Consider the following 11,843-nt stretch of genomic DNA (forward strand, 5'->3'; position numbering starts at 1 on the left):
TCACATTGTTCATCTTTGCATCATCTTGCAGGTGATGGATTATTCTTTCCTGCATCCTCGTTGTTTTTAAGAGATCCTTTCTTACCTTTTCACTAACTACACCAGCATCTTCAAGATCTGATCTCTGTCTTCACGTTCACTTAAAAGGTTTTGCAAGCTTGTGATTGAAATTTTAATTTCCTCTATATCTCTTTGAGTCTGCCTCATGTGATCTATTTCTTTCATGTATTGCTCATTCAAAGAATCTGTGAATTTTCTAATCTCTATTTTTTTATCAATATCTTCTTTAGAAGCAGTTAGAAATTCTTTTACTACAGTGTTTTTTTCAGATTGGGTTTCCTGCCTATGTTTCTGTTGTTGTCTCTTTACTTCAGATGCTATGAGTTCTGAAAGTTCTTTTTTTATTTCAGAAAAGAATTGCGCTCTGATTTCCTCTATATCTTTCTGCTGTTGCTTATTTGCTATCAACACTATTAATTCATGCTTTTGAGTCGAGTTAGTGTCCTCCGCACTTGTTCTGGGTGGGCACTGGGTTTCCTCCTTGTTTCTGTATTTGATTCTTTAGTGCAGATGTGATCAATTCAGGGATTTCTTTTTTTTTATTTCCAATCTGAGGTCCTCTGTACCTTTCTGCAGCTGTTTCTTTATTTCAGAAGCCTTTGATTCATTGCTTTCAGCTGTGTGATTTCCAATTTGTTCTGTATTAATGTCCTCTGCACTTGCTACTGGTGGGCTTGGGTTCTGAGGTTGCATTTTGTTCCTTCTCGTCATTTTGTGTAGCACTGTCTTCTGACCTTTGTTGTAGATCTTTGCTGTAGTTATAACCTTAGCACATAGTGAAGTTCAGGTGCAGCTGTACAAAGTTTCGACTTATCCAGGTGTATGTGGTTTGGTTTTGGCTGCTGTGTTCAGCTCCTTCCCACTGCTGCCCTTGAGGGTGAACCTGTTTTGCCCCTGTGGCAAGGTTTTTTGCTCCTTGACTAGCTGGTTAGATCTGTCCTCTACACTCTTTGCAGGGATTTCAGCTACAGGATTACACCCCAGGCATGTATGCCAGGCCTGAGCTGCGCCTTGAGGTGCCAAGGTGGAGTAGTGGGGAGAGGAAGCTCTCCCTCACACTCACTGAGTCTGGGCTAGGACTGGGTCTGGGGGTTCCCGGAACGTGGCAGAAATTCCTACTTGGTCTCCTGTGTGAGGGAGGTGCTGCGGAGTGGTGGGGTTCATCCCATTGGGGTGGGAGAGGGTCTGGCCCAAGCTGCGCCTGGGCTGGCATTGCTCCCACCGGCAAAGGGTAGCAGGAAGCTCTCCCTCACACTCACCAGACCTGGGCTAGGACTGGGTCTCACACTGAGCTATTTTGACTGGCCCTATATAGCTCTTGAAGATTCAGTTCCTATATCCTGAGAGTCTTTTACATAATTTCCTAAAGTTCTTGTGGGATCTGACTGGGCTCAAGGATTGTTTACAATCATATTTGGGACTTTCAAGATTAAGCAGAAAAATACAGATATCTGTTGTTATTCTATGAAGTGCTTCCTGCATTCCAGCAGTAAATTGAGTAAATAGTTTTCTGTATCTTTGTTAAATATGTAAAATATGAGACTGGCATCCCATCTGCAGGAGCAGTACCCCAAGCTATTTTCATTAATAGGCTAATTTGCTCATAGCCTCATTATGATAAATTAATTGCTATGTAAGGACTTGAAAAGGTCCTGTTCCCAGTAACATTACTTCATGGAAGTTTGCTCCATTTCCAGGTCTCTTCCTAGCAGCTGACTCAGCCACAGCTTTCTATGATTGGACAGTGAGATAAAGATAAAGAACATCTGACAAGGAGTGAGCAAGGCCTCTTGACATCCTATGGATCCAGATGTAGCAGCTTCCAAAATTGAATGCAAAGGTCCCAGGGTGCTTGGTCCCGGAACTCTATTTTCACAGCGCTCTGCTTCACCTGCTTAGAAATTTCGTGCTCAATTCCCTGGATCTCATGGACCATTTGCTGTTGATTCCTAGGGTTGGGCTTGGTTATAAAACGGAAGCAGCGTGTCCTCATAATACCCCATACCATAGTAGCCTCCAGAGTGAGTGGTTGGTGCTTAGACAGCAAGAGGCTTCAAGGTTCAAGTTGAGATAATGGGGGTTCATGTCAAGGGGTCTCTTCTTTTCTGACTCAGCCTCCAGGTCCTTCTCTGGTAAAGAAGGAGCTGTGGCTGTGACACCATTATGTCTATGTTCTTCCCCTTTCTCTGCAGGGGGAGCAGGAGCACCAGATGGTCATGTACATAGTGGACCCAAAACTGATCGTACTGAGTCCCGTGGAGAAACAGTTTCTGGGGAGATTTGTTCATTCCAAACAGCCTGATCCCTGTTTCAGGTTTCACTCACCTTAATGCACCTATGAATATCATGGATTAAGTTTAATGATTTCCTGTGACATCCTTGACAGTTTGTGAACGCTGACCTTGGTGCTGGCCTGATTTAATAACATCTGGAATAATTGCACAAAATTTTATTGAGCTGCTGACAAATTCTGCCCCATTATCCTATATTAAGAAATCTTTCCCAGGTGCCACATGCTTGCTTTCACTTTCCCTCAGACACTCTGAGTTTGTCCCATAGTGTCCTTCCTCATCTCCTGTCCTCTGTCCCACAGTTGTGGTCTTTCGCTTCAGCCTAAAGTCCTCCTTCTTCCAAGCACCAGTTTCCAGGGACTGATCACGTCCCCAATTGCCTGACTGAGGGAACAGGGGTTGATAAAGAAGAAGAAAACCTTTGAAACTACAAGAGTCTGGGAGATCAATACACCTGGTTAGGCAGAGACAAAGGCCTCTCGGGATGGCCTTTTATTTAGCAGTTACAGGCATAAGAGTGGAGGTGGTGTTGGATTCAGGGAACAGTGGGGACATGGTCAAAGCAAGAGAAGAAGGTAAGAAACAAAGCATACCCAAGGAACATGGAACAGGTGATGGGAAACTGTATTTTCTTGACCACGAACACACTTGTGTCTACGGCACTGTTTCTGATTGTCGGAGCCTCCTTAACAGATGTTATCTTGTCCCAAGAGAGCAGCAGCTTTACTGATTTTCCGCCATGACTGCAGGCAGCAGCCTTCTGCATGCCTCTGCATTCTCTGAGCAAGTCACACACCAGCATCAGACTCCCAGAGACTCCACTGTACACACTGTGGTCCCTGACCAATAGTGCTATATATTAGCAGCAACCCTGAAAATATGTGCTTTTAGAACTTTCATATTTGCTGCAAAGAAATGACCTCAAACTCAATAGTGAAATCCCCACAAAAGTATTGTCTTACAACTTATGCGGTCACGTGTCCAATCCATCTCCCTGGATAAAGTCACAGGAATGGGGCGACCTCCTTCCACTTTATCCCCATCTACAGCTGGAAGTCTGATGTGCAACTGACCCTGACATTTTGGCCCAGTATCACAGAGATGTTGAAAACGTCCCCTTTCATTAGAGTAAAGGGACTCTGTCATGTTTTGTCTCACTCCTACTATGGTTTCCTTTGAATGACAGTGTGATGTTCACTCACACCTGCACTCGCCGACCTCGCTGTATAACCAGTTGCGCAGAAGAGAAGCCACACGGTGAACGTCCTCGAGCCGTTCCCATCCTGAGGGTGGATGTCACAGTCTCCCTGGTAAGAGGAGCCACCAGTTTTGAACAATCTGTGTAAATGGTGCTAAATTCTCCTTAGCGTGGCGATTTTTTATTTTTATTGTGAATGATTTATAAAAGACTTCTCTGCATCTGTCAACAGGACAACTTTTACAAGTCATATAAATGTGTCCCATTAAGTCTATATACTTTAAAATTTTAAGCCACTTTGCCTTTCAGATGAGAAAAAAAAGGGGCTGGGAGAGAGTTGTCTAAGTGCCTGCACAGGAAGTGCAAGGTCCCGAGTTTGATCGCTGGTACCATATGCCATGCCAGCCCCAGGACCCCCCAAACAGGCATGTTGGCGCATGCTTCCCACCTCACTGCTGGGAAGGCTGGGACAGGACCTTTCTGTGGTGACCCAGCTGGATTCACACCTAGAACCCTCTACCTTCAAACTTCCATGAAGCTGGGATGACAGACGAGGGTCACCATGTCTGATTGAAAGACTACTTTTAGGGACTCAAATCTGGGTTGATGCGAGAGTTCTGAAGGTGACTTTCCCACTGTGGAATTTCCTTGTCAAGTTTTAGTATAACAACTTTCCTGGTCTGATAAAATATGTAGGGCTGTATTTTCTCTTTGTCTATTGCAAACAAATGTCTGTGGAAATTTGTGATTTGAAGTATGTCTTGGATGTGAAAGAAATCACTAGTAAAAATTATTAGTTCAAGGATGAACTGGAGTTTGCATGGGGAAGTGTTTTAATTACGGTGTCAAAGTTCTCAACACTCATGAGATGACTCAGATTTCTGTTTATCTCCACAAAGTAAATTTTGTCTGTGGGATTGCCTCTGTTGCATGTACATTTTGTGACATGTGGCACAAAGTTAGTCATAATGTCCTGCTTTTGCATCTGTGAAGTGCATGTAGGGTCTGTCTGGATGTCTGCTGTTTTATGATGCTGATGCCTGTGTCAGCTCTTTCTAGGTCCTTATTACCATCCAATAGGACTATATTTTCTTTTACTCTATTTACAGTTATTTCATGTACTTTTCTAGATTTTTGATCAGACATATTGGTCCTATGATTTTTTCAGAATATTTTCCTATATGTTCAACCACGGTTCATAATTTTCTCATTTGTTACTTAAGCTGTGTCAGGCTGTCATTGACCTTGTCATCCACCTCACACATCCTCTCCCATGATTCTATTTATCATTCATTCAGTGATTACATTATTATTTAAAGAGAGTACAAAATAGGATTAAAACAGGAAAAAGACAAATGATACATAATTTCATTAAAGAAAATATATGCATTTCACAGTATTTGTTGTATTGCATAGCGTTGTCTTCAACTGGAAGGAGGAAAAAAAGAAAAAAAAGTATAAAAAAGGGAAAAATTAAGAAGAAAATAAAAATAAATGAAGCACTAGCTGCTACTTTCCACAGACAAAGAGAAATCCCAGGTACAATTGTCCAAGGCATCCTGCTTATCCACAGAGCTATATGGCTTTCCCCACTCCCTCTCCTGCCCTTCTCCTCACCTCACTCACTCCTTCCTTCTGAACATGTTCATTTCCTATTCCCAGTATCTACTGTACCCTTCAGATTTTACTCTAGTATTATTGAATAATCTCCAACTTTGCTTCCAACACAGAGATGTGAGCTCTCTCTGACTGCAGAGCCACGTCTGTCCCAGAATCTCTGGCGTCTCTGTCGGGTGTCACTGGTGCAGGCATCACTCAGTGTCCTTTGGGATAGCTCCTGGATGAGTGGGCGCCAGGACAGCATACGCACTGGACTCCACTGGGAGGGACCCGTCTTGGGAGGCAGGAGTTGCAGCTGTCCCCTGTCTGAGCATCCTGACGCAGAGCTGGGCATAGGTCACATCTTCTAGACCCTGCAGGAGAGAAGGGAGAGTAGCTGTATATCTACTCTAACTATTTTGTGTGTGTGTGTGTGTGTGTGTGTGTGTGTGTGTGTGTATTTTTTCACTACAAAATGGTCCTTCATTTAATCCCTCTTTTTTGTTTAGTTTTGTCAGAGACCTGTATTCCATTGCCATTCAAAAATTGTAGGTGTGTGACATCAGCAAAGTAATCCAATATAGTCCAGTAGTCCTACTAACCTGTTTTGAAACTGTCTCATTGCTATTTCTTTCTGAATAAAATTTAAAAAACAGAGAAAAGGGACAGAGGAGGTTTGTGCTTGGCACCACAGCCGTCTGGGAGTCTGGGAGCTGCAGCACCCACCTGAGCGTCTATCTGCCTGTCCTCCGCTGCATGGCCATCCTTGGTGTGCAGGAGCTGCCCCGACAGGCCCGAAGGAGGAGAGGCCCCTTTACTCCTTGTTGCTGAGTGCTCCATCTCAGCATACATTGCTCCCTGGGAGTCCTCATCAGGTGAGCTCTGCAGCAGGGACACAGAGAAGAGATGGGGTCTCCTTGGTTCCAGGCGGATCTCCTCCATCCAGTTTGCCACACGGTGGCCTGGAGGATTCTTCAGAAGTTAAGCCAGACCTTTCCTCTGTTCCTCATTCAGAGGTTTCCTACAGCCTTAGAGACTCTGGCCGCTTCACTCTTGCAGTGCTGCCCTTGCATGCTGAGAGTCGGGCCCTGATCCCAGGCTGAGCCACAAGGCTCATCTTCCTGAAGGAGCTAAGTTCATTCCTCAGGACCTCTGCACCTTCTCTGTACTCTGCCTGCACCACTGGATGATTAGAGGTCTGCACAGTCCTCTCCACGCAGGCGTCGACTCAGTGTGCACCTTACTATAGTGTGTGTCGTGATTCTCACTAACTCTCCTGGGGAACAGACAGCGGAGGTTGAGAATGAAGAAGGGGTCAGTGGGAGGGGACCCCAAGGACTCAGGAAAACAGAAGCATGTGGGGTCCCAGGAGGCAGAGGTCTGGGATTTCAGAAAGGAGGGCTCGTGAATGCTCAGTGGTGCAGCAGCTGAGTGGTGCAGCACCATGCCTGGGCTCAGCCGGGAGACAGGAAGACCCTGTGCCCTGGGTGGGGCGGGGTCTCACCTGAGTATTCAGCTTCAACCCATCCTCATGCTCTGTGTCCTTTGAGGTGACATCTGCAGAGACAGAAGGGGGGTCACCTGCTGGCCACAGTCCTGGGATCTTTCACCGCAGGCTGTGCCCTGTTCAGCAGGGACACAGAGCCAGGCAGCTGTGTGACATCCCCAGGCTCAGTGTTGGGCTCAGTCTGACTCAGCCTTCAGTCCCAGCATCCCCCTGCTCCTGTGACGCTGAGACCTTGGGGTGCCTCCCTCTTCGGACCCCTAACCCCACACCAGAATCTCCTACGGGATGGACCATGTGCTCTGTGCTGTGTTCTCTGTCCTGGATTCTGCACAGGGGACTGTGAAGGCTTTCTCCCTGAGAAAGGTTTCCCTGTGGGCCTCAGCTCACACCCCTTTCTGAGGCCCAGGTGCCACCTTCCCTGCTCACCTGCCTTCCTGCTTCTTCGCTGATGCCAGTATAGAAAGAGAAGGAGGAGGAACAGCAGCAGCAGGGAGCAGGACCTGGAAAGCCAGGTCGCAACTTTATTCTTCTCTTGCAGGTGGGGAGCGCGGCCTTAAAGAGAAGCATTGCCACTTCCCTGAGCACCTGCATGCTCATCCCACAGGCCGTCTTTGCAACACTGCCTCACACACTCCAGTCCTCCACCTGACTTCACCACCCCTGCATGGAGGTTACGGAGGAGGAGTCTGAGACTGGAAAGGGAGTGGCCAGCCCAGGGAAGCAACAGGAAGCTTGGATGGGGATTAACACAGGGAGCTGGAGCTTCAGCCATGCTCTCTCTCTCAAGCTGAGCCCCTGATTTGGAAAGGAGCCTGGACACTCTGAACTGGCTCCATCCCTGCACACCATCACCGTCACTGTGCAGAGGGACAGGATCCCCGCAGCCTGGGGGCCTGGAGGCTTCCCTGGGAGGCCGCCTCTCCAGGGCTTACAGCAAGATCACCACCAGAGCAACTTGAAGGTCTGGGCCAGGCCTACCCGTTACACCTGGAGACACTGAGGCACACCCAGGAGGGGCTGCTCCAAGTCTGCATCTCTAGAGGAGGCTGAGCCAGCCCAACAGTTCAGCCCCTGTCTGTAACGCTCCAGCAGCGCTCTCACTCTCCACCCTGGGGTCCAGACTCTGGCAGGAGGGGCCGATCCTCAGGGCTTCCTAGGAGGGGTGGGAAGGTGAGGGGCTGGGCTGACTGCTCCCCACTCCTGCGGCTGCTCTTATCTAGGCTGGAACCCAATATCTCCCTCAGTTCTGACCCCACTACATGCAGCCTCAATTCTGAGCCAAGACGATCCATATTCCTTTCCCTCTCCTTTATCACAAGACTCCTGTGGACTCCAGAATGGAAACAGGACTGAGATGGGCAGAGTGGCTTGAGGCAGCCTGGACATGGGATACTGGAAAAGACCCCTGGATGCTCCTGCTGTGGGGCTAGGTTCTGAGGGTGTGAATCAGGTCACTACTGGGATGTGGATCTGAGGGAAAGCAGGCTGGGCTGCCCCAGGGTGGACTCTGGCACATCTCCACATGTGCTGTGGCCTCCGCTCAGAGGGCACACTCCAGACAGCAAGGATGGATGGGGATCACAGGCCTAGGAAGAGTCCACTTCTAGCTGATTCTCCCAGAGACCTGCACAGCCATGTAGCACACGGCTGCCCAGGGACATGGTCAGAGAGACACTAAGCTCAGCCATGCGCACCTGACACGGTGAGCTCCAGAGGCTCGCTGGGCTGTGACAGCAGGTGTGGAGAGGAGTCCCAAGAACCATAGCACCTGTAGGTACCGCCAAGGGCTGAGCTCGCAGCTCCAAAGGAGAATTCTGCCCGGAACTGCTGAGCTTGGGATACTGATCTCAGACTCAGGGGGGCATCGGCTGCGCCCTCCTTGGACAGAAGGAAAGTGTCCATTGGGTTCCGTGACTGACACAGCAGGGTCACATTCTCTCCTGAGGACACTGTAGGTCCTGGATGCACTGAGAGGGAGGGTGTGGCAGGGAGCTGTCCTGGAGAGAAGGAAGATAGTGAGGGTCAGTACAACTTGTCCTGAGGCCTCATCAGGGCTGTCTCAGGGGCCCTTCCATCTCTGTCTGTCTCTGTCTCCCCTGACTCTGCCTCTCCAGTCCTCCCTTGGCTCTCAGTCTCTGTCCTTCTCTGGCATCCTACCCTCACCATGGCCATCATCTCCTGGGCTTCTCTAGCAGGGCCTGTGCAGAGTCTGGGTCCCTGACTGAGCCCTGGGCTCCTCACCTGGTATCAGAATGTCCAGGGGGTCACTGGGGGCTGACCACTCAGAGGAGAGGCTGCGTCCACCGTAGCATCTGTAGCGGCCCCCGTGGGAGCGGCCCACAGGGCCCAGGAAGAAGTCGGCCTGAGAGAGTCCAGGTTGTGGCTGCCAGCCCAGACGCTGAGAGAGGTCACCAACCCCCTCTTTGGACAGAGTGAATCTGTCATAACTGAGGTCAGAGCGACAGTGCAGAGTGAGGTTTTGTCCAGTAGCCAGGATAGGGCCCTGCTGGAGGGAGGGCTTCCTGGACAGCCCTGAGGGGAGGAGGAGCCAGAGTTAGGGATTCAATGCTGCCATCCTGTCCTACCCTGTGGGTCTACCTGACTGTCCCATTGAAGCTTTCAGGTCTATAGATGTCCTGACACATCTACCTCCTGAGCAGCCTCTGTCCTAGGGCCCTGTCAGTTCTTCAGGAATTGCAGTGTGATTGGGTCAAAGAAAGGACTTTCTCACCAGAGATCAGGAGCTCCAGGACAGCACTGGGCTGTGACCACACTTGGGGATTTTTCTGGTAATAGCCGTAGCACCTGAATATCCACCTCTGCCTGGGGGTCACAGGGCCCACAGGGAACAGGGCCCGGAAGTGACCACTGGAGTCTTGCTGTGAGTACTGCATCCAGGAGAGCTTCTCTCTTCCTTCCTTAGTGAGAATGAACTGAAGAAATCCCAGCTGTGACCCACACTGCAGGGTGGAGTTCCCTCCTGAGGTAACCACAGGGCTGGGCAGGGCTGAGAGGCTGGGTTGGCTGTAGACTCCTAGGACAGAAGGAAGAAGTGGGAGAGATGGACTCATGCCTCCCCAGGGCTGGGATGTGAGAGGGGACATCCCTTAGAGCAGACCTATTCCTGAGGGCAGAGCCTGGGCTGGGACCGTGAGAGTCCTCTCACCTGTCACCACCAGCTCCAGTGCCTCACTGTATTGTGACCAGCCAGCGGGGCTGCTATAGTAACAGCGATACCACCCTGCATCATCCTCTGTCATGGATGGGATGGAGAACTTGGCCTTGTTCCTGTGCCCAGGAGAGGTCTGTATGTCTGAGAAGGCTGGGCTGCCCTCTCTGTACAGATGGTATTGCTGGGCCTCCAGGGTCCCCTCACACCACAGGGTCACAGGACTCCCACGTGGTATCAAAGAGCCTGGCTGAGCCTGCAGCTTGGGTTTTGGGGTGATCTCTGCAAGGAAACAAGTGAACAGGGGTGTTGTGTGCTGACTGTGCACAGTGAGTCCTGCATGGAGTTGGCATTAAGGCTGACCCGGAAGGAGCAGAAGACACCCGAGGACTTGCCTGCTGACAGAGCACCCTCTGGACCCTCTCATTTGTACTTTCCCCTCCCATCCTGGTCCCTGTGTCTCTGGTCTCACTCTACCTCGCACCCTGTCACTGAGTTCAGCAACCTTGGGCACCACATCCACTTTGCTAGCAGGTGTTGTGAAGGTTTCTGGGTCAGTCCTCAGTTATGAAAGGAAAAATCCGGGGCTTACTCACCTGAGAGCAGGAGCTCCAGGGCATCACTGGGCTCTGACCACACCTGCGGTTTTCTGCTGTAATAGCCATAGCATCTGAATGTCCGCCTCTGCTCGGGGGTCACGGGGCCCACAGGGAACAGGGCCTGGAAGTGTCCATTGCCATCTTGGTGTGATTTCAGTTCCAAGGGAAGCTTGTCTGTTCCTTCCTCAGTCAGAATGAATCTGTCAAATCTCACCTGTGACCCACACTTGAGGGTAACCTTCCCTCCTGAGGTCACCACAGGGCTGGGCAGGGCTGAGAGGCTGGCTTTGCCATAGACTCCTAGGAGAGAGGGAGACAGTGTGAGAGATGGACTCACATAGTACCAGAGCTGGGCTGTGAGGGGGGTAAACTTCTGACAGCAGCCCTTTCCTCAAGGCAGTGTCTAGACTGGGACCCTGAGTGTCCTCTCACCTGTCACCACCAGCTCCAGGACATCACTGGATGGTGACCAGCCAGAAGCTGTGCGGTAGTAACAGAGATACTGTCCTGCATCATCATCAGTTATTGATGGGATGTCGAACTTGGCCTTGTTCCTGAGCTGCTGAGGGCTCTCTATGCCCCATGGCCCTTGGAATCTTCTTCTTTTCAGAATGTACTCCTGTACCCCCAATGTCGACTCACACCAGATGGTTACAGTGGCTCCCCACTTGATCACAGCTGCTGGTTCAGCCCAGAGCCTGGGTTTGGGGAGGCTTCCTGCGGGGAAAGCACAGCTGGGTCCCAGGACCTCCTCTTCCCCCTAGATCCCAGCTCTCAGCCCCAGGACGCTCTGGACCTCCCAGAACCAGCCCACACATATTATGTTCTGCACTGCCCAGGTGTGCATGCTTGTCTCTAGGGAGAAGGAGGGACCCAAGACAACTGGGGACACTCACCTGTCTGCACTCCTGTCTTAAGGACAAAACCCAGGCCTGGAAGAGAATTTACAGTGATAAGTTTACCCTGCAGTCTGAGCAGGACTCTCATCCTTGGAGCCACCAGAGCCCCTGGTCTCCTGATGCGCCAGAGCTTGGCTGTGGGGTTCCAGACTAGGGGTTCTGATCCCCATGTTCATTACTCACCAATAAAGAGCAGAGTTGTGAGTGTGGCAGTCATGGTGTCTCCTACCTCTGGGTGAGACTGTTTGCATAGGTGATACCAAGTGCCTGACACAGGGTTTCACAGCTGGGAATTGGTTTCTGCCCTTCCTAGGGTGATCACACCGAGCGGCCCACAGGAAGCAGGCTGACATCCGCAGTCACCCATGCTGCTTTATTTTTTTAATTTTTAAAAATTTTAAATTCAATTTTGCTGAGTTTACACACCTATAAATATTCAATAACGGAACTTAGAAAAAATGGGGTATACCAATGAATGTCCATTTTGTATCTGTGTATTCAAAGTGGTTGGGATAGATATA

General features: G+C 49.9%; 2 protein-coding genes across 2 annotated transcripts in view; both read right to left on the bottom strand.

Moving 5' to 3' along the window:
• LOC101568956 (leukocyte immunoglobulin-like receptor subfamily A member 6) overlaps window positions 1-11,548 on the bottom strand; it is a 241,548-nt gene extending 230,000 nt beyond the window's left edge. Inside the window, exons 1-5 of the mRNA XM_023707950.1 lie at window positions 11,506-11,548; window positions 11,320-11,355; window positions 10,856-11,140; window positions 10,421-10,723; window positions 9,822-10,106 (exon numbers count right to left, since the gene is read on the bottom strand). Of these exons, the coding sequence (XP_023563718.1) occupies window positions 9,822-10,106; window positions 10,421-10,723; window positions 10,856-11,140; window positions 11,320-11,355; window positions 11,506-11,539 (943 nt within the window). The 5' untranslated portion in view covers window positions 11,540-11,548. The remainder of the gene's footprint in view (window positions 1-9,821; window positions 10,107-10,420; window positions 10,724-10,855; window positions 11,141-11,319; window positions 11,356-11,505) is intronic.
• On the bottom strand, window positions 8,248-9,194 carry LOC111814453 (leukocyte immunoglobulin-like receptor subfamily A member 6; the record flags this gene model as incomplete). Its single annotated transcript, XM_023707963.1, has 2 exons — window positions 8,248-8,652; window positions 8,897-9,194. Coding segments are annotated over 2 exons (615 nt in total), but the record flags the coding sequence as incomplete, so codon positions are not given.
• Window positions 11,549-11,843: the final 295 nt, after the last annotated feature.

The sequence above is a fragment of the Octodon degus genome, unplaced genomic scaffold (assembly GCF_000260255.1).
Source record: "Octodon degus isolate 3935 unplaced genomic scaffold, OctDeg1.0 scaffold00320, whole genome shotgun sequence".
In the NCBI taxonomy this organism is placed as follows: domain Eukaryota; kingdom Metazoa; phylum Chordata; class Mammalia; order Rodentia; family Octodontidae; genus Octodon; species Octodon degus.